Genomic DNA, 21,860 nt, shown 5'->3' with positions numbered 1-21,860 from the left:
GGCACTTTCCAACTTCTTAGAAATGTATTGCTGGTATTAATTTCAAAGGGCCCACATATTTTCCAGGAAACATTTCTCATTGTCATGTATTCAGGTGCTATTTATGTAAAAGTTTTCATTGTAATTTAAATAACTTTCAAACCTATGCATTATGTTCTTTATCAACGTTTCACACTGCATCCCCTTCACGGTGAAGGTGCGTTATCACCTTCACGGTTGGGATGAAGAGTGCTGTACCTGTTGTTCCACAGATCAGCAAGTTTGTGTAGAATCACAGGTTGGGATCTGCTGGGGTCAGCAGTTAGTCCAAGAACAGACACTTGAATCCCACATCACTCAGGACTGCTGATGTCGGCGCTGATCAAGACTGATAGCAGGACCACATACCCATAGCCTCATATCAAATTACTCTACCAGCATCTTCTAATTTTTACTGCATGTCCTGCTGCGGGTAGGTGACTTATCATTATTATTATCATTTAAATTTATTTTACATTAGTATTTTCTAGAATTTTACATTAAACTAATAAATTCCCATTTACTGGAAGAGATTATATTGTCCAACTGCAGAAAATTGTGGCTGAGTTGGTAGAGTGGTTGTCTTTCAATCAGAATTGATTGGTTAGATCCCCAGCCCCTCCACCTGTCGAAGTGTCCTTGAATGAGACACGGGAATCACTTCATTTACAGTGCACATATACAGGATAATAAGAAGTGCTAATTGTGTGTTTCTGAGAGGGAGAGACCCATTGTAGATCAACTCTGACCCACTGAAATATGGACTGTACTGTGGTATCTGGAGTAAGCCATCAGCAGAAGATCCCTTAAATACTATAAGAGAGACTTGTTTTTCCAGATCATCCAACAGATGCTCGACTGGACTGAGATCTGGAGGATCTCGAGGGTATAGATCATCCACTTAATCTGGTCAGCCACATAATAAAAAAAAGAGAAAATGTTGCTCTGTGGTCCAGTTGTTCCCGCTATTGGTGCTTTTGGTGATGGACTTAGCTCAGCATGGGCACCATGTCTTCAACTCCACTGCCCCACACTGTGATGCACTGTGTGTTGTGTGTATTTATCAGAACTAGCATTCACTTGTTCAGCTATTTCAGCCACAGTAGCCCTTCTATTGGCTACAATACCACAGGCCAGCTTTTATGTGCATCAGTTAGCCTTGACTTCCCATGAGTCTTACTTCTAGCTTACTCGTTTTTCTGATTTCAACATATCAGCTATCAGGAATCATGCTATACAAGTATTTCAATCCCTTGAGTGCTGTATTTTAACCTAGTAAATATTTTAACTCAGGAGTCTCCTAACTATAGAGTAGTTTATTTTTCCCTCTTTTATATAACAAAAAAGGAGGTTATTAAAATCTAGGATGTCTTTTGTAAGAGTTTCATGGCCAAGACAGCAAAATCAGCAACAACACACATAGAGGCATTTGACAAACACATAAGAATGAAATGAGTTTACATAATATCAAACTTTGAAATGAGAATGTACAAAGAAAGTCACAACATAAATATAACAAGTCAGAAAATGCCAAGATTAAAATGACCCATCAAAACATGCACATCTTAAAGTATCTGCCTCTAAATCACATGAAAATACTTTGAATATGTTCAGTGAGATCAGCTTTTTTATTTCCAAGTGATTCTGATGCTGATTTCAAGCAAAGGCCGCAGACTGAGTATTTTTTTCCAAGTTCAGTACAAGTTCCAGGAACAGATAGTTGGTATAAATACAGAGTATAAAACTCATTTGAATGAAAAATGTTGATGAAAAAAATATGGAGGATTCAGACTGTAAATGACTTTGAAGTAAGAACACACCAATAACTGAGTCTACGTGTAGACAATGTCAACCGCCTGGAGTACAACAAGTAGTGATGAGTAAGAGATTTAGAGTCAGTGATAACCTCAAAAGTGTATTTAGTGCATGTAAGCATGCATGTAAAAAACATCAATATAATCCAGCATAGACAAGAAGGTGGTACCTAAAAGCTTAATTTTTGCCTTAAATGAAAGACTGGACTTAATGCTGACATCAAAGCCTGATTTCATTTCTTTCTTAAACTAGTCAGTGGCTATGAGGTGTAATGTAAAATATAAAGAATCATCTATATCACTTTAAAGATATTTACAATTACATACACACTCAATGACAGAGCTGTGGTAACACACTGAATATAAAAGTAGTAACAGACTGAATGTACATCAACTGAGAACAAAGTCGTGAGTGGTAGCTACGGTAGCACTTTTTAATAGTAGTTAATGGTAAATCTTTTATTGAAAAATGGCAACAGATTTCAGATCAACTCAGAAGAGTCAAATCTGTGCAAAAAATAAAAGACAAACACTCAATCAAAATCATGCACAAGAATCTCAAATACAGTATACAGTATATTCATATACTCTTAGCTGCTGAAAGCCCACTTTCTCAGTATCTTTTTAACACTGAAAATAAGAAATACTGATAAACAGGGAAACATGAGAATGACTCATAAGATGTGGAATTTTCCATTTGATATAAAGGTGTCAGAAAGACATATTATATCTAAAAAAGAAAAGCTTCTTAAAGAGATGTTGAAGAAAATCTTTGAAAGTGATGAAAGTTTAAAGATCAAAAAGCAGTTTAGGCTTGTTGTCATAGATTATTGTCCCTTATGTCTCTCACATGATCATCAAACACTACTGGGTTAAGTCAGCATGCACCAGCTGTCATAACCCAAATGTATGCGAGTGTAATAATTGTTTACTGTAGCATTCCGACTTGAATTAACACAGCAGTGTTACATGAGTCTAGAAACAGTGAGCACAATAACCACAAAATCATGTTTTTATGGTGTTATTGTTTCTTAATGAAGACGTTAACAGAGTGGAAACCATTGGTCTTTATGGCACTGCTTAAAAATGGTGCTCCCAGTCTGGTAAATAGCTATTATCTTCACAAAACCATGTGACGGCCACATCTGCAGCCATTACCAGGTCCTCCTATAGAGTCCTCCTAAACCCTGTTTATCCTGCGGCTAACCGCCCTCTTAGTCATGATCTATAAATGGTGCAGAAAAACACCTGCACGATACAAGTGATGTAACCAGAAGTTTTGTGTAACTTGACTGAATCAGCAGTTTGCAACTAATTTAACTGTGTCAAAGTGAGATATTTGGTTCCTTATTAGTTAGTTGCCACAACCCTTAAAGAGCACAAGTTCCACTTAACAAAATATACCATTAGCTTTGTTTTCTGCCCTCCGAGGAAGGTGACATGCCATCATGGGAAATGACGTTGCGGGCCTCTAGATGATCATTATGGTCTTCGTACTGCGGCAATTACCGTATTTGTGATCATTCCTGTTGACACATGAATGGTGCTTAACATGTTAAATCACTGTGAATGAAACTAGTTGTGAAGTGTTTGTGTGGACAAGAAGTAACCTGCTGAAAAATCATACATCATCTCCATGTTTTCTCCAGCAAATACTCCCCATTTGGAGAAATTTGTCAATTTAAAGAACAACAAATGCAGCGTAAAACCCTTACGCCTCAATATGTGGCGTAGATTACAAACCTGTGCTCAAGCAATTTTCAAACAGGTTTTCTTTGCAGTTCACTTGAAACCATTACCGCTATGTGTGGACTGTCATGAAGTTGCAGAATTTTCATAGTGGCCATGCAGGTTTTGGTGGTAGTTAGAGGAATGCAGACAGGCCTGGTGATGGCAGAGAGATATACTGGGATCAGGGACTGGACCAATGTTACTTCACTCTTTAGGAGACCAACTTGTGCCAATAATTTCAAATCACCATGATAAAGGAGTTCCTTTGTTGACAGTCAGCGGATGCTTAAAGCACAACTTTCTCTGTGGGATTTCTGACCAGTGGTGAAAGTTTGCCTGCTCATTACTGCCTCACTATCACTGTCTTACCTGTCGGCTGTTCACACATCCTCCCTCTCCGCCCATTCATTCTCAACCCCACCGCAGGTCTCCTCCCTCTTGCCGGGGTCATATATAATGGTGATGCCACAGGGATTTCACTTCTCCTCAGGGACATTTCATAGGCGCTTGTTTCCAATTTTGAGGGTTATGATTGAGAAGTTGAAGAAGCTGAGGAGGGACACTTTTATCATTTGAGGGTAAGACAAACAAACTTTTCTTTTTTGTTGCTGTTGTTGATGTTTTATTGTTTTTACTTCCAAAAAACACAAATTTGTAGGTTTAAAAAGAGATAATTCCTGCCCGCTGGTACAGACTCCACTGTAATTTTTTATATTTCAGTTAATTGACTTTCTTGCTTTGTTTTATGCTTTTATGCACATGTCACTCTTCCAGTCAAACATCAGGTGTCAATGTCTCCGTCTCTGGCCCGATCTGCTCCAAGCGAGCTCAACCATTGGTGGAGCCAGCTGAGGTTTCGCCTCCAAAATAAAAAAGGATGGAACGAGATGTTGGATGAGACATTCCTGATCTACACAAAAAAGTAAAAAGATTTTCAACAAGGAATTGGACCTAAAGTGATGTCATGGGCAAGCCTAATCTTTTCGTTTACAGTGGAAATGATGTTTAGTCTTTGTCCTTCTGTCCCTTAGCATAAATGACATTCCTCTCTTCTATGCGGCCAAAAACAACAGTGTCGGTTGCATCAAGAAACTGTTAAGCTGCGCGTCCACCAACATCTTTGAGAGAGGTGAGGCTGAGCTATGAATTCGAGCCTTGTTGTGTTTGTCGTGACAGTGCTGTAATCCGTGTGGTTGTATTCCTCACGCTCAGGAGCCCTCGGAGAGACGGCTCTTCACATCGCTGTGATGAACGACAACCTGGATGCTGCTGTGGCTCTGATGGACGGAGCTCCTGAACTCATCAATGAGCCCATGACCTCCGAGCTTTTCCAAGGTGCTCACGCATGAACATACACAAACTCACACACATGAACATACACACAGTAGATGCAGACGCAAACACAAAGTTGTCTCCTCTTCACTCTGCAACTAAATAAATGCAGAGAAACTGAACATACACATGATTTGTAGACAGAATCTAATATGAAAGCAGAGTATTTGAACTAAACAGCTGAATTTTTGAGGATTTTTAAACAACACAAGTGTGTGGCTATATCATCTAATAACAACATCAAACCTTGATACAAAGCAGCTTTCATAGGTTCAGAAAAATCGAACCAATCAATACCCAGCTGAAACATCCAAGTGACCTCTTCACAGCCTCCTTCTGTCCCATAGAAGAGTGGTAAACAACGAAACCTGGTGCAAAGTTACTGTTTCAACTGCTGGGGTTACAGGGTGGGTTACAACTCAGCATGATAACAAGGCTATTGATATGCAGATTGGCAGTGAGATTCTGTTTAGCTTCAAGCTTCACTTTCACTATAGGGAAAACTGGGGAAAATCACATGAAGACTCATTGTAGTTCACAGAGTTCACTCTCGGCACAAGAGTCACTTCTGCCTGCCAGTTAGCTCACCTTATAACTTAGGTTGTAATTTCATTAGAAATTCTTCAGCTTCATCACGTCACACCTCCACGTCAATGCATCGTAAGAGTTTAAATCTATATAAAAGATAGAAAAGAAAGATACAATCTCTGTTCCTCATGCGGTGGTTGTGATCTCAGGGATTGTGCCATGTTTGCTCAAATTGTGCTCGGTCATCATTCAAGCACCAAATATGAATGTCAGGTTAGATCTGAAGTGGTGTCCTGACACCAAAAACTGCAAATTCACAGCAGACCAATGTACTCATTCTGTCTCTGCCTCAGGTGTTACTCCTCTCCACATCGCCGTGGTGAATCAGAACATCAATCTGGTTTATCATCTGATTAGTCGTGGTGGTGATGCAGCTACACCTCGAGTCACTGGTCTGTATTTCAGGAAGAGGATTGGAGGACTTCTGTACTGTGGTGAGTCAGCATGATCGGACAACAAAATGTAAACAACAGTCAGATATTGATGGCAAAGTTGCTGCAAAAAAAAAAGAAAAGGAATTTGTAAGAATCAGGTGTATTATTGATCCACAGGAGAGCACATCCTGGCTTTTGCTGCGTGTGCTGGAAATGAGGACATTATCAACATGGTGATCGACGCAGGGGCCAGTACCAGGGTCCAGGATTATCGAGGTGTGAAAAACCGACACTTGAGTTAGAGAAGACACAGTGTTATTTCATATAATAAGACAAAGCAGGAAACTGACCATGATGGACAGCTCTAAGGTCAGCTCTAAATTATTCGGGCTTGAAGCTGAAGTGTGGCATCAGCCAGAACAGTTCCTCCATTAACTGTAGTAAACTTACCTACTGAGGTTGTTTTTATCAATAGAAAATGAAAAATTATGTTAAATTTCTACATTAGAGAAGCTGAATTTGTAGCACTTTTGGCTTAGAAAAAACAATTAATTGACGTATTAACACGTTCAAGCTCTTTTAAACACTACATAGATTTAACAAGTAATGCTTTCAGCTGTGGAGTACAATTGATTTCTGGGCGTCAGAAGGTGCCAGACATCAGCTTTTCTTAAAAGACAGCAACACAAGAAACTCACTAACAAAACAGCAAACACAACATTTCAGGAAACACAATAATGAAACTGTGTGGTGGAGTTATGCTGTTGTTTTTTCTCTTTTATTGTTGTGTTCTGAAATGCTGTGTTTCAGTGTTGTTATTAAGAAACGTTGTGTTGTGTTTTTTTTGTTGTGTTTCCTGTGATCTTGTAGTGAGCGGTGTGTGGTTTTCTCAAATGTTGTTTTAGGTTGTCTTGTTGGATCTTCTGCTTTCTTGTTGTGTTTGGCAAATTTGGCCACCTGTAGGAGAACAAAAGAAGGCCGGCAAGCCAAATCTGTGGTTGATATGGCCTTAAATCTCTGAGCATCTGTGCCAGTTATTGATAACTGAAGTTCAGTAACTTAATTTTTCCTCTGGTGGCTCCTGTCTCTTGTCTACGCACATTCTAGGCAACACACTGCTTCATGTTTTGATTCTGCAGCCCAACAAGACGACTGCGTGCCAGGCCATTGACCTGATTATGGCGAGGGATGCAGAGCTTGACCAGTCAGTGCCACTCGACATGGTGCCCAACTATCGAGGCCTCACACCTTTTAAACTGGCTGCCAAAGAGGGAAACATCGTGGTGGGTGTCAAGCATGGGAGGTGCCACATGGTGGAAATGACAGGTGGAGCAGATTATTTCACTAATCCTATTTTTCATGCTGTCTCACTCAGGCATTTCAGCACCTGGTTAATAAAAGGCGCGTAGTCCAGTGGAGTCTGGGCCCTCTGAGCTCTCACCTGTATGACCTCACAGAAATCGACTCCTGGGCCGACAACATGTCGGTGCTGGAGCTCATTGTAGGCAGCCCACGGAGAGAGGTACAAAACAAAATATGCATCGTAGTTCAGGGAAATCCCACTCCATTTCATTAGAAATACTCATGTCAGAAAGAAAGAAAATAAACAAAATCTTTTGTACTCCAGGCCAGAGGGATTCTGGAGGTGACTCCTGTAAGGCAGCTGGTCAGTCTGAAGTGGGACCTGTATGGAAAACATTATTTTAGGTAGGAAATCTAATCTAATTGATTCAGTCTGAGGTTAAATATCTGGTCTGTACTGATGTCCACTGTGTTCACATTGGGGTTTTCTTTCTCTCCTGCGTTAGGCTCCTGCTGGTGTTGTATCTGCTGTACATTGGGACCTTCACACTTTGTTGTGTGTTTCGCCCTCTAAAGGACGCTCCGGAGAACTACACAGAGTCTGACATGGACAAAACCATCAGAGTCCAGAAGGCATTCAATGTGAGTTGCAGTCATTAAGTAGAGAACAAATAAGTAGGATAGATCATACAATATGATTGCATTTCACTTTCACTAACTAAGTATGTTTATAATGCTTTGTTTTTCTCACAGTTAATTCATATTTAGGTATATTTCAGTACATGACTTTTAAGGAGCATTTTCTTACACGAGGAGGGGGTTGCAGCTCTTTATTCTACCTTATTTGATAAGAATTTATTGTAAATGTCATTCTGCAAACGTTTGAATGTTTCTATTACTATGAATTCAGCAATGAACGGATTTCCTAAAGACATTTTTCATAAGGAATAAAGTTTTGATATTCATCTAACATGAAGATCATATTTGTCAGTATATATTTGTGCATCTGTCAGTAGAGTCTGCTAAATTTTTCTGAAGGTCTTTTGTGGTTTAATGGTGGCTTTGATTTGCCTCACAAGCAATCCTGCAAGTCGTCTTTTCTGTCCAAATTACTTTTTGCTCTTCACCATTATTATTGACTTCCATTTTTATGTATTATGTCAACTTTCCCATATTCTTATAGCCCTTTTCTGCTCTTTGGGTATAGATAATTTTATTGTCATAATGGCACAAATTAGATATAAAGCATTGAAAAATTCCACTAGTCTAGCCTTTCATAGCCACAAATGCAAAGAAAAAAATCCTAAAAGCATATTGATATATGAGACTTTCTCAAGAAATTTTAAGAGCTGGAAACATCCACCTCATCATCTTCATGTGACCAATAGGCCAATAACGAAAACTTTATTTCCTTTTTGCCTGATTCAGGAGAGTTATGTGACTTATGGCGACAGTCTGCGACTGGCGGGAGAGGTCATCAGTGTCCTGGGAGCGTTTGTCATCCTTGTCCTGGAGGTCAGTATGCAACACATGCTCTGTATCCATAATCATTGCATGCCAAAGTGTATTGCAAGTAAGAAATCATCCTGCATCCCCTTTCCAAACAGATCCCTGATATACTGAGAGTAGGAGCAAGGCGCTACTTTGGCCAAACAGCACTGGGAGGACCCTTCCATGTGATCCTGTAAATACAAACTCCTCTGAGCTGTATGATGATAACATAATGTTAGGCCTCTCCGTTTAACCTTGCTGCTCCTGTTTGTGTTGTTTGATCAGCATCGGCTATGCCTCCTTGGTGGTGCTGCTGTGTGTGTTCAGAGCCTGTGAGGTGCAGGGGGAGGCCGAGGTGATGGCAGTGTGCTTAGTTCTCGGCTGGTGCAACGTCATGTTCTTTGCCCGCGGTTTTGAAATGCTCGGCCCGTATGTCATCATGATACAAAAGGTACAATTAAGCTCCCCTGCAGCTTATGGGAGCTCATGTAGTAGTTTGTTTCACTCTCACACCTGTGGCCATGTGTTTTCAAGTTGTTGTTTTGGTTTTAGATGGTCACCTGCTTGTGTTTTCAGTCTGAACAGCTTTGTGTCTCGTTTCCTCCTAGATTATATTTGGAGACCTGACAAAGTTTATGTGGCTGAGTTTTATTGTTCTCATTGGTTTCTCCACCTGTGAGTATATTCTTGGGTAATGCCAAACTTTGTCACTCTCACAAAGTGTAAATGACACTTCAAAATACCAGGATTTTCTGCTCCTTTAGATACATGTTCATTTTCTTTAACATTCTTCTTAGCCCTGTGGATGGTATACATGACCCAGGACCCAGATTCGCTCCCTTCATATCGTTCCTTCCCCATCACCCTCTTCTCCCAATTTGAGCTCAGCGTGGGCCTGATTGACCTGCCTGTGGAGCACACCATCAGAACGCCCCCCATCGTCCATGTGCTGCACGTCACCTTCTCTGTGGTCTCCTACATTCTCCTGCTCAACCTGCTGATTGCCATGATGAGCGACACACACTGGCGGGTGGCCCAGGAGAGAGATGAGCTTTGGAGGACTCAGGTGACATACACATAGACTGTTGTGCACATATGCATAATGTTCTCGTTAGCATGAATTGAGAACTGCAATGTCATGTTTACAGCTGTGATGTTGTTGTGCAGGTGGTGGCCACAACTCTGATGCTGGAGAGGAGGCTTCCTCGCTGTTTGTGGCCTCGGCTCGGAGTATGTGGGCTTAGCTACGGCCTGAAGGAGCGTTGGTATCTCAGGTAAGAGAATACTTTGGTGCCAGATGCAGAAACAGAAGCTTTCAAAGAAAACACAAGCACTAATAAAACGCCTTATATGATAGACATTTACATTGTTGACACTGTAATTATATCAGAGGACTGTTTCGTGTTAAATACCACAGAAAAGACATTGAATGACTAAACAACGCCTAAATAGCCTTTAATGCACACAAGTCATGCTGTGCTGTGAGAGAAGCACAACTTTTCATATGGCTTATGGTTTTCTTTACAGGGTGGAGGACAGAAATGACCCCATGATGCAAAAGATGCGACGTTACGTTAAAGTCTTTTCTAAGGAGGATGAAAAAGAAAAGGAGGGACCGGAGAAATCAGACACAATGAAGGGAACCCCGATGCTCAGACCGAAAAATAAAGGTTGTAACAACAGGAGGGCACTAGCCGGTTGGGAAGTGATCCGTCACAGCGCTTTAGGTTTAGAGATGGAGCAGCAGGAGCCAGAGGAGGCCATCAGATATGTTTAGAATGAAATGTTGCCCGGTCCTCACATGCATTTTTCAAGTCCTTCAGAGCATATGAAGTAGATGTAAAAAGTTGAAGCCTTTCATGAACTTGCAAAAAAAGGACTCGTCTCTCTCAGTTTTCCTATGTAGTCAACAGTGCAATTATTCCTGCAGTATTATGCTATCGAAAAGAGTGTTATTTTCATAGCAATATAACAAATATGTAGCAGTATGTTCAGCTAGAATAAAGTGAAAGATTCAACTTGTCATGTAGCATGAATACTTTTATATGAGAATACAGATGACTTCAGACAAAATTACTGGCCTTCATTTCTAAGTTAGCAGGAAATGGAATGATACAGTATAAAAGAGCACTGTACCATAATTAGAGCTTATAAGTGCTTATAAGCATGAGAATAAACTATTATAATACAAACTATGCTGTGCATTGATGTAAGAAACTATGACTTTGATAAAAATCAAACCGAGTGGTTACTTAAATGGTGAAAACGAAGCTATCATCAAAAAGCATCATTTACTGGATACTACTTATTGGAGTGTGAAGTGGAAACTTAAATGATTTGACAGGTTATTGAGGAGATGATTAATGTAGAACATTGTTCTGTTAGAAAACAGTGGAGCCATCAGAACTGAAGCTGACAGATGAAGTAGGTGGCAGCTTGGCAGGGAGCTCTGTCCCAGTTCTTCTGAGGCTGATCGTCAGTGCTGAGGAGAGCACAGTCGCCGTTATTTGGATGTTCTGCCCAGTAACTGAAAAACATAAGAGAAAGCTATGTGTTAAAAGTGTGATCACAGGATGTTAAGATTATTTTCACCAACTCGGGGAGAGAATGAACCCTTATGTTGTGGCTTTTTAAAAAAAGGAGGAACAAAATGGGTAGCCATAGAAACATGTTGCGATGTTACGTGTCTAAAATCTGCAGATATGCATTACACGAACTTTTCTGAATGAGAATAAATGAGAATGAAACTTTAGTGCCACTTTTGACGCTTTGTCATGTTGCCACGGCAATTTTAATAAATATAAAATGGCAACATTAGAAACTAGGGCTGTCACTACACAATTATTTTGAAAAGAATACAAGGCTATCAAACTAATTCTCTTTTGTTTTCTTGTTTGTTTTATACTGTAAATGACATGAGGAATCTGCAAACAGTAATGTTTTGACTATCAGCCAAGGTCAAATAAATAACTATCATATATGTATTATCAACACTATATAAATATTTTATGCTTTTAATGTCACATTTATCATCAGTACCAGAACAATGTGACACCCCCTATTAGAAACAAAGAGATTTTAGGTAGCATTCTCAATGGAAAAATCATGCAAACGATCACATAAGAGGAAGTAAAAGAGAATAAGAACTACAAAAATAAAACTGGAAAAAGGTAAAGAAAACCAAAGACCTTGAAGCCAAATATACCTTCACTGAGTGGACACTTTAACAGGTCAACCTGTACAGTCTAATGCATTTCAGCACGTTGCATTTTTGTTCTTGAAAGCTTGCTGACATCATTAGAAGTGCCAGCTAATGGTGGTGTTATATTTACATTTATCATATTGAGAGTTTCTAATATTTTTCGTCTTTCCAATTTTCATACGTGAGAGGGGAGCAAGTTAGAAATCTCTCTCAATAGGTTAAACATTAAGGTCCCTGAGATTAAGTAAATAAAGGAGAATAAACTGTTATAGATATGTATCTCAGAGATGTCCCAAGAGGTTTGCTGATTGAATGTATAGCTTTACAAGTCTATAAATCAGTCGTTAGTTTATTTCTTAAGAGTCACCTCTCTCTCAGCTTCTTGTTGTTGACCCAGTTCCATGCGGCATCTCTTTCTCTCAGTCCAATCCAGTATTTCAAGTTGCCTTTCCTTGTCAGAAAATTCTAGAAAAGAGAACAACATTCATATTTACACAAACAAGCTGCAGATTGTAACATCAAACAAGGAGATCGTTACTGAAGGAAGCAGTTGAGCGCCATCAGAATCACCTGAACATTCCAGCTGTTTATTACAGCCAAAGATCCACCCCTGGTGGTGCAGTTCTGCTGACTCTCAGCCCATGGCAGCCTGAAGGTGGACAGGAAATAACAAGACTGTCCGTAAGTCAGCCATCCTTTAGTACACTGCTGGCAGCTGATACCTGGAACCAGACAGAGATCCGGTACAATCAAGGCTACGAAAGGAAAGAATGAAAACAGCCTGCAAATTTGGGCTAAATGGCATATGTCAATTTGCCAAATGCTTTTGTATTTAACTTAACTTAATTTAGTCCATTTTCTATCTATCATCTATAAACATGTATTTTTATTTATGCTTCCATGCATGATCACATTTCGATCTAATATTGTCTAAGAGGAAATGATAAAGCTAAATGAAATGAGCATAAAATCTCCCCCCATGACGAAGCACGAAGTGACTCCCTCAGCTGCCTGACTGAAAAATAATCGGAGGCATTGTGAAAGCAGAACTGTCACTAAAAATATTGTGATTTAAAAAGTATCAGATGTCTTCGTGGTTTCCACACAGCATTTTTGCGTCTTTGTGCTCACGTTCTGAATGGATGTTTGGGAAGAGGTCCTGGCACTGCTCGGGACTGCATGTTGGAGAAGGAATTTGTTTGTCAGCTGGTGTAGTTTCCTCTTTCTCTGAGCAGACAGGGGATCCAGTTTGGACTAGAAATGAGAGCACAGTGGGAGGAGATATGAAGGAAAGACTCATGCCCAAAGGCTGCTGCTCTGCAGCTGGGCACAGCTTTCATATATGATCTATTGTTGTTATGAGGAAGAGAACTATCGAAGCATTGTAATCGCAGAATAATAGTGTATACCCCAAAGTATTTTAACACATATCTGCCTGTAAAAGTTCTCATAATCAGCTTTAGCACTGCAAAGAAAATCAAACGAGGAGTGGTTTGTTGTCACAGTGATCCATGGCAGCAGATACTCACGTTTCACACTGAGGGTAATGATGACGAACAGAAGGATGAGGCAGATCACTGAGAGCAGCAAACATGCAGCACGGTACAGGCGTTCATTTCCCTCAGTCTGTTTGCCTGAGAATGAAGACATCAAAAAGATGTTAGTGAGCATGACACAGACCACCATAAAGGCTGAGAAAACTGTCTCTTACTACCTTTCTCTCCATCCAGTTCAACCGATAAGTCGGATGCCAACTTTTCACCGACTTCGTCTTTTTTATCCTCAACATAACTACGACAGAATTTGATGTACATGGAGAAAAATGTCCTGATGTTTGTAGGGAAGCTTATTTGCACTCCTGCTCCGTCTTCCTGTTCTGCTGACTCACAACTGCCTCCAACAGGGCTGTTTTAAGACCCCACTTTGTCTTATCACCATAGCAACACCCCAGCCTTCAGTTTTTCCTAAATCATTCATGGGACACAGTGGATGGCTTGTCTTTGAATGCCAAAAACTTTAATCTCTCCCTCTGTCTCGCTCTTTAAGAATGAATGCATGTGTGTGAGTGTGTAAGAGCGAAAAATAGTCACAGACAGAGACTCCAAAACAACAGATAGGATTTCATTTAAGGTCATTTCAGATCAGTGTTTGGGTCAGGCAGAAACATACAGGCGCCACTGGTACAGACTTAAGATCCTACCAAGTTACAGAAAACCACCGATATTTTAGTAAAGTAGGATACATTAGTGTATGTCAGTAAAATTAAAGTATACCCCCTGCTATGACATTCTGCTGCGACTCCATTAGCTTCCTTCTTTCATTTAATTTCACAACTGATATATGTGAAAGCAAAAACATCAAGGAAATACCACAAAACAGTCTTTGACATTGAGCAATATGGTTATGGGAAAAGCAAGTTAATTCTGCTTGTGCTCTTCATAAGCATGAAAGACATTTCTGCTTTCCTGTCAGGCGTGGTGTGTTCACTGAAAAGGCTTTGTAGTGCAGTTATGACAAAAAGATGTGTTGCATTGATTCTGTTCTGTTTATTTTCCATTACATCCGTGTCAAATGCAGTAAATCAAACATTAGGTTTACATTAAATATTTACAGGCTTTCATTAACCTAATGGAAATAAAAATGTCATTTTCTGTTTTCCAAACCAAATATAAGGAGACTTATTGCGTTTCAGAAACTGGGAAAAGTGTTTCTTATCAGTTGAGCTGATGGTCATTTCTTTGGAGCTCCTGGTTTTACAGCTGCTGCTGATTAGACTCGTTGATGTTACTTCCGGTGGGAATTTAAAGTGATAACAAAGGGCATAGAGGGTTAGGGGCGAAGTGTTTTAATTACGGCAACAGAGCTGCATCACACTGCAGTCTATGTTTGAGGGAGCAAAGACTGTTCTTGTTACTTCATGCAAACTCCACTGAAAATATCTTTTCAGCTAAGCTCAAACACTTCAGAAATATATTTTACTCCTGTTTATAAAATGAATGCTGAAAAACATGAATTAAAGTCTCAGCAGCTTTATTTAGTTTTAGAAAAACTGTTTATGAGTCTTTTACATCTGGACTACGGGCTGTTCAAAGCTATAGTTGGACAGTAGTTGGATGACTGTTCATTACATTTTACTGAGTTATGGATACTTCTGTCAACTGACAGCATTATTTCACATCTCTATTTTGTATTAATCTTACAATAACACACACTGATTTGGAACACAACACTCTGCTACTGCAAGATATTACGTGCCATAATAACCCAGTTTGTAGTTCCTCTAAGTAACTCTAAGCAAAGCAAGGAGAGGGTTCTGGTGGTAACAAATATATATATAAGATGACTCACTCACACTCACTCAAAGATAGAAAGTCTCTCACCACATGTGACATGTGGGCATTTGTACCTTTTTTTATGTTTTTTTTATGTTTTTGACAGAGCCAAACACTTCTCAGAATCAGGGGGGAGAAGTCTAAACAGCCATATGTAGATTTCAGTGGCCAACTTATGGCATATTTTTCAACCAAAGCCAGAAACCGACTCTAACTTCCCTCAAAAGCAACAAGCAGCGATCTGCTTCTGCCAACAAAACCCCTTCAGTGTTGAGCTTTCCAACAATATAGCATTTTTCGCATCAAAAGTTGCCACTTTAATCCATTATCTAATGAAAACAATCATATGATAACTCATTAGTTATTTTCATCTGTACTCATTACAGACTGAATGTTTTAATGGATTATTTATGTAGGACAGGTGGAGACAAACACAGATGAAACTCACAGTCATGAGTAACCAGCATGTAAGCCAGCAGATGCTTAATGATTTGTCTCTCTGAAAAAGGGATCAAAACTTAAACTGCATTGGGAAACATGGTGGGGTGTTTAAACAGCATCAAAGATGGGTGCAGCATTAAAGGTTTTCCCAAAGACAGACATCTAAACTGAGAAGCATGCTGGCACATGATGTGTCTGGATCTTTGAGCTGGGCATCAAACAGATAATTTAGTATGAGAACCGTGCTGAAACGTGATCTTTGGGCATTACAGCTGTTCATCCAACTGAAGAAAATCGAACTGGAAATTTACCTTTTTCAGCGACTCTAACTCCACTATAAAAAGTTTCTGAGTAGACATCCTCAGATGGACTTTGCAGTTTAGCGTAATGGTCTGGTTCTGCTTCCTCTGCAGACAAAAATACAGACAGACACATGTCATTGAAAGACTTCTGCAATTTACTTCAAAGTACTCAATATACTGCAGTTTTTAGTAAAATGTAGACACAAAATATCTTACTATATTTTGGGAGTTATACTGTTTGGGAAATTTTCTCTCTGTAGTAAGTCATAGATTTGAGCAATATTCGTATTAAAATCAACAATTTTAAAATAAAAAAAAAAGAAAGAATTTCCTTTCACATCAGTCAGATCACATTAAATTTCTTGCTCACCTTCAGTTTTGATCTCCAGCATCAGTTCGCTTGCGCCCGCTTCACCTTCACTGTTTCTCTTACTCTCCACTGAGAGCTCTTGCATCTCCATGGCTCCTCTCCTCTGTTTCTCTAACTTTCGATTTAGCCGGTGAGTCTTTTGTCAACTGACAATGAGGTTATGTAAGTTCTTCTGGATGCAGACAGAAACTCACATGACCCCCAGTTGCAGAAAATGATTGTGTCAAAATGTAAGTGTCCAGTGTGATGGAAAATGATTAATTCTCCTTAAGTAAAGGGTGTGTTATTCCGTTTACGTGTTTATCTGTAGGAGGGGTTATTGGCTCTAGAGGTTAAGTTAGCAACTGAAAAAAGTATCTGTCCCATCCAGACTATCCACTTTTGTGTAACACTTTGAGTCTGTAAGTAAGTCGTGAATTTGAGACTCCTTCAGACCTAATACTCTCCTTCATGAGGTAAAAATTGAATTTTGGAAACGTTAATGCCTGTGCTTTGTAAATAGAAATTTCCACCACACCAATGAAAACTGTGACTCATCTAATCAGTAAAGACAGAATACTTCCCCATTAAGATTTCTCTTGTTTCCGTTCTTACCCTAAACCACATACATAGAGAACAAATAGCTTCAGGCTTGGCACTTGTTTGTATGCGTATTGCCTAGAAAATATCTATTAATGCACTACAATGTGTCATGACTGAGGTTTTAATATACAAAATGTCCTCTGTGAAATGTTTGGATCTCAGTGCAATAAAAACAATGAGCAAATAAATCACGTGAAAATTATTTGATTTATATCAGTTTCTTCTTACTTAATTAGCATCACAGGTTTCATGAATGTAGACACACACACACACACACACAATGATTGCATTTTTTGCATTTTCTTTATTTTTCACAAAAGTTTATGATAATTTACAAAAACAAAGCAAAAAAAACACTATTTGCATTAAATACAGATGACTGAGAAAGACAATGAGAGTTTTCAACAGTTTCAATAACCTCCTTTTATAATGCATTTATTTGTTTTGTTTTGTTAAGCCTTTCTCTTTCACCAAGTAAGAAAACAAAGTGACCTGATGTGTGCTAAAACACATCATGCTCTCCTTGAAATACTGTCAAAGGTAAAACCCCACCAGCAGCCCTTTCTGCCCTATATAAAGGTTTTCTTCCACCATGTTATATATCAAAACTAATGAGAATTAAAGTGGTGCGAAGCATTACAAACAGCCTTGACTCTTTATTCCAGTCTCATACGTCTCCTCTCATTCTCTCTCTGAGTCTTTGTCCCCTCTTTTGTTCTCCGTCAGGCGCCGTACACGCTCTCGTTACTGTAGGTCATGTAAAGAAACAGGTCTTCTTCATGGTGCTCCTGCAACAAAACGAGCACAGAACAATCCAGAATTTAGCATGAAAAGAGTAACTAATGGAGCCTGGATGGACAGACCAGTCACACCCATCACAAAAAGAGCCCCAAAAGAGAAAGAGCTTCTATTCAAGTGAGATTAAATCAAGTCAGCAGTCAATCAAAAGACTGCCTTGTGTGATTAAATTATATTTAAATACTACACTTGTTTAACTGGCTAATCTGACTCTAATCAACCAAAAATGTATCTTTCTCAAATGTCTGACTGCTGCTTCCAACATCACCCAGTATAAAAGTAAGACTGAGATTGCCAGATCTTCAAAATGAGGAGAAAAGTGAAGCAACACTGCTGTCTAAGCTGTTCTGTGTAGGAATATCCAAGTCTTTATTATGACATCTTAAACAGGAAGTGTTCCTGTATCTGTAAAACTAAGAGAAAGACAGTAATCTTTGCGTTTGTACTCCTGCTGGTCAAGTGTGTGTGTGTGTGTGTGTGTGTGTGTGTGTGTGGGTGCGTGTGGGTGCGTGGGCCGCAGGGAGGATCTGCATGTGAACATATGTGTGGACAGGTGCAGATGCCGTTACCTCATATACTGCAGAGAGAGGGAAGCTGGATGGGGGCAGAGAGTTGTTGACAAAGAAGAAGAGCGCCTCCTCCGGTCTGAGAGACACACGCTGACGGATCAGGAAACACAACTGGCCGACTAAAAAAAGAAAAGAAAAAAGGGAAGGGTGCAGATAAACAGAACAAGATGATCAGCAAGGGTCACGCACAGTAGTTGTGTTTATGGTAAAAGAACAGGGAGGAAAAGAATAATTATTGGAAGAGATGTCAGCAATGAGTCAGCGTATGTCTATATATTTTTAAAATTAGGGGAAAAACAAAAGTCTAAAACAATTCACACAGATTGGTGCAGAAACGTTGGTTTTTATGTGTATATTGGTTGATAGTTCAGAATAAAAGCTGCTGTGCAGAAATGCTTAAATTGCTTTGAAGTAACTGAAAAGGTCTTTCCATTAAATACTTTTTAATTGTCCACTGGAGAGCACAGAGAGTCAAACGCCCTGCTTAATATGCAAGTACCGTAAATTCCAGACTATGAGCTGCAATTTTTTTCCCAGGCTTTGAGCACGGCGGCTTATAATACTATACATTCTTTTTTTTTCATGCCGTAAAAAAACATTTTGCCTCGTAACATTAGACCAATAAAATGAACGAATAGTTCGTATAGTTATTGTAAATCGGTCATTTGTACTCACCCTCAACATGGAAAACAAAAAAAGCTTTTAAGTTAAAGGCGATCAATCTAAGATGAGACTGTGAGAGCGACGACGAAGAGACTGAAGTGAGTGACGAAGATCTGAGGCTGTTCAATTCAGACACTGAAGAAGATGACTTTGATGGTTTTAGTGCGCAGGAGGAAGATGAAGAAGGCGATCAATGACTTTTCCTGGTGGGCTACTGTCTTTTTTTTTTTTTTTTTTTTTAAACCAGCCATGTTACAGGCACTGTACGGAAAAAAAGAAGCATTTACGCCACGTATTTGTGCGTAACCAATAGGTATTTAAGTTAAAACCATCTGTGTTACAGGCACTGTTCGTATTTATTCGTATGTATTAGTTTATGTTACCATATGCATTTAATTAAAAGTTAAAAATCCTCACGTGGAACATCTTTCCGTGTAAATATCTCATATTACAATGTGGACACCCGCGGCTTATAATCCGGTGCGACCTATACAAGTACAAGATTTTCTTCTTAAAATTAAAAGGTGCGGCTTATATTCAGGTGTGCTCTATAGTCTGGAATTTACAGTAAATACTTGCTGATGATTGTTTTCTACAAAAAAAAAAAAAAGATGTCTTGATGTCTGAATCCTGCCTTTGTGACTCTCACCTGTTAAATCTGAGGGCACTAAGTATTTCTTCTTGTCCAGGTCAGGAGCTCGTGATCTTGGGGCCCTCTCCACAATGATCTGGAATGGGAAAAACACCCAAGAGCAAAAGCCATAATTAGCAAAGACACAGAAATGATCGTTTAAATGGTCAAATCAAATCAGACTTATTTCAAAATGCTGTTTAGGAAATGTGGCCATCTATAAGAACACTAGCTTTAAATGAAGGTACATGTGAGCATAATCATCAAAAATACTCCCTTAGTTTAATTGTTTTCCTATCAAATCCAATTAAGTCTCTAACTGTAAATATGACATCATCAAGAACAATGAACCTCTCGTCACACCGACCGGTATCTTGTCAGGATGCTTGGCCCGGACTCTCTCTCCCTCTGCTCTCCTCACCTCTAGTGGTACTGAGCGCTGATACTGACTGCTCATCTGAAAACAACGAGAGGAGACATGAAGTCTCTCACAATGGCTTCATTTACTGCACAGACAAAGGAGAAAGAGCGCTGTCTGACTTCACCAACCAGTGCATGTAAACAAGGGATACAGACAGGCTGAAGAGCAACTCATTATGAGATGAAATGTGACCGTCTCTTATTCAAGTGTCCAGCAGATTGGGAAAGTATGGCATTTATTACATCATAATGTGGATAATATACACTTTAAAACTCAACTATATTGGGTAGCAGACACCTCTATAGGTGTGGTTGTGGACTTTGTGGGCAGAGTTTCAAATCAATGAGTTGTATTGCTTTCTGGCTCTTCTGGGTTAATTTGAGTGGATGAGATGCTTATATTTTTTTACAATTGTTGCTTTGTAATTGCTTTAGATTTTAAGGTGGGTCACTTTCAATAATTGAATAAACAAATTGTGATGAGAATAGATGCATCCTATGAGATTTTTTTTTTTACTTGTAAGGCCTAGAAGGAAAAAAACAAAAAATAACATTTTTACTTATTTGCCATGTTCATTTCCAATAAAGCACTCTTTTTATAAGGTGTGAGAGTATTATCAATTGTTTATTAATTTACAATAAATTGTGAACTACATTTTGTTCTAATTGGGACAGTCATTATATTTCAGGTCGAGCTTAACAATTTGACTCAATTTTCAGGTTCATCATTCAGAAGAGAAATAAGTGTTTCGATAACTGATCACATGATGGAGCTCAGTCACTTTTCAGATAGGTACATTCTGTCCTCCGAATGTAAGACGGAAATCAGAGGATATGTTGTTGTTTTTTTACGTAAAATGTCACCAAACATTTTCTATCTTCATGTTTTGGATCGTTGGTTCAAAAATAAACAACGATATATGCAATTTGCGACTGGATTGGCAAAGTTATAATAGGATTTTTCACCATACTTTACGTTTCAAACACTAAAACCCTTTCGAAAGGGAAAGAAAACATCTGCCCAGCACAGTATAGATTGTGGATCACGACTAAAATGCATGACCATACAGTAAGAAACGCAGTAGAGTTGAATAAACAACGACTTGGGAGTCGGAAAAAGATTGAAGGTTAAAAACAAGTCAATATTTGTTGGTCTGACACAACTGACCACCAAATACGTCCGACTTTTATCTGAGTACCAACTGTTTTGGTCAGGATGACATTACTCCAGGTTCGCAGAGTCCACTGTAAAGTTAGGCCACGTCACTCTTCACAACAACACTGAGATCGGGCAACTTATTGTCTTAAAAAACTTGCCCTCAAAGAGGCCAAACCGCTGATAGAAACCGTAATCCGCAATCGACCAAACACTGAAAAGCTTCACAACAAAATTTTACCATCGCATTTTATGTCAAGTAGGTGAAATCAGATGTTCTTAGCTCTAGTGTCAAAGGTAATGCTAACAGCTGTAGCTAACGAATATGCGAGACGTTGCCGTTCACATACCTTTAAAAGAGAAAAACCGAGTTTCACTCAAAACAAGACGAATCCACACACACTGCAATGGTCCCTTGTGCAGTATAATTTCTCAAAAGAATGCCTGGGATGATCACTTTGAGATCAACACCCACTGAAAACGTACAGTAGTGAGGTGGCTTTCAAAGATGTCGACCGCTCGACTTATTCTGCTGAACGAAAACAACAACAAACACGGCAACGCCCACCGACCAAAAAGTAGCCAATCAGAGAAGAGTACATAGATTGACAGCTACGTCTGTCCATTGGAAAAAAAATCGGGCAGGGTACCTTGCGCTTATTGAGTAAATCTGACTGTCAATCCTCAGTTGTCACAGCCCCGTTTTCCTTCAGTGGAATAATTAACCAATAGCATAGCTTGGAA

General features: G+C 39.3%; 3 protein-coding genes across 4 annotated transcripts; 1 reads left to right on the top strand and 2 right to left on the bottom strand.

The window, feature by feature from the left end:
- The first annotated feature begins 3,850 nt into the window (after window positions 1-3,850).
- Window positions 3,851-10,842, top strand: trpv6 (transient receptor potential cation channel, subfamily V, member 6). Its single transcript, XM_072394062.1, has 17 exons — window positions 3,851-4,141; window positions 4,338-4,485; window positions 4,595-4,692; window positions 4,776-4,898; window positions 5,777-5,917; window positions 6,035-6,133; window positions 6,965-7,140; window positions 7,233-7,379; window positions 7,485-7,564; window positions 7,666-7,801; window positions 8,588-8,674; window positions 8,767-8,843; window positions 8,936-9,101; window positions 9,259-9,325; window positions 9,448-9,716; window positions 9,818-9,924; window positions 10,178-10,842. Exons 2-17 carry the CDS (start codon window positions 4,355-4,357, stop codon window positions 10,425-10,427), a joined length of 2,154 nt encoding a protein of 717 aa, XP_072250163.1. The 5' UTR covers window positions 3,851-4,141; window positions 4,338-4,354; the 3' UTR covers window positions 10,428-10,842.
- LOC140316291 (C-type lectin domain family 4 member E) lies at window positions 10,670-16,520 on the bottom strand. 2 transcript variants are annotated; one of them, XM_072394063.1, is made up of 7 exons: window positions 16,298-16,520; window positions 15,937-16,032; window positions 13,382-13,486; window positions 12,984-13,106; window positions 12,423-12,574; window positions 12,220-12,317; window positions 10,670-11,177 (listed from the first exon to the last, which is right to left on the bottom strand). In XM_072394063.1, the coding sequence occupies exons 1-7, from the start codon at window positions 16,386-16,388 to the stop codon at window positions 11,051-11,053; spliced, it is 792 nt and encodes a 263-aa protein (XP_072250164.1). In that variant the 5' UTR covers window positions 16,389-16,520; the 3' UTR covers window positions 10,670-11,050. The 2 variants fall into 2 exon arrangements, with proteins under 2 accessions (XP_072250164.1, XP_072250165.1); XM_072394064.1 differs by lacking the exons at window positions 15,937-16,032; window positions 16,298-16,520 and adding an exon at window positions 13,567-13,834.
- A 792-nt stretch (window positions 16,521-17,312) lies between these two features.
- On the bottom strand, window positions 17,313-21,656 carry LOC140316293 (gamma-aminobutyric acid receptor-associated protein-like 1). Its single transcript, XM_072394065.1, has 5 exons — window positions 21,467-21,656; window positions 19,908-19,997; window positions 19,559-19,637; window positions 18,247-18,365; window positions 17,313-17,667 (listed from the first exon to the last, which is right to left on the bottom strand). Exons 2-5 carry the CDS (start codon window positions 19,995-19,997, stop codon window positions 17,602-17,604), a joined length of 354 nt encoding a protein of 117 aa, XP_072250166.1. The 5' UTR covers window positions 21,467-21,656; the 3' UTR covers window positions 17,313-17,601.
- Window positions 21,657-21,860: the final 204 nt, after the last annotated feature.

The sequence above is a fragment of the Leuresthes tenuis genome, unplaced genomic scaffold, assembly GCF_036924035.1.
Source record: "Leuresthes tenuis unplaced genomic scaffold, fLeuTen1.0.hap1 SCAF_10, whole genome shotgun sequence".
Lineage (NCBI taxonomy): Eukaryota > Metazoa > Chordata > Actinopteri > Atheriniformes > Atherinopsidae > Leuresthes > Leuresthes tenuis.
This window is presented reverse-complemented; position numbering and strand designations above follow the sequence as displayed.

Coding starts and splice junctions, on each gene's coding strand:
- LOC140316293 (XM_072394065.1), bottom strand. CDS start 19,997: ATGAGCAGTCAGTATCAGCGCTCAGTACCACTAGAGGTGAGGAGAGCA. Junction 18,366..19,558: donor AGTGCCCTCAGATTTAACAG/GTGAGAGTCACA, acceptor TTCTTTTTTTAG/TCGGCCAGTTGTGTTTCCTG. Junction 17,668..18,246: donor CTCTCTCTGCAGTATATGAG/GTAACGGCATCT, acceptor GTTTTGTTGCAG/GAGCACCATGAAGAAGACCT.
- LOC140316291 (XM_072394063.1), bottom strand. CDS start 16,388: ATGGAGATGCAAGAGCTCTCAGTGGAGAGTAAGAGAAACAGTGAAGGT. Junction 12,575..12,983: donor CCCAAACATCCATTCAGAAC/GTGAGCACAAAG, acceptor GTCTGGTTCCAG/GTATCAGCTGCCAGCAGTGT. Junction 11,178..12,219: donor AACAAGAAGCTGAGAGAGAG/GTGACTCTTAAG, acceptor TATGTTTTTCAG/TTACTGGGCAGAACATCCAA.
- trpv6 (XM_072394062.1), top strand. CDS start 4,355: ATGTCTCCGTCTCTGGCCCGATCTGCTCCAAGCGAGCTCAACCATTGG. Junction 6,134..6,964: donor CAGGGTCCAGGATTATCGAG/GTGTGAAAAACC, acceptor CGCACATTCTAG/GCAACACACTGCTTCATGTT. Junction 7,802..8,587: donor GAGTCCAGAAGGCATTCAAT/GTGAGTTGCAGT, acceptor TGCCTGATTCAG/GAGAGTTATGTGACTTATGG.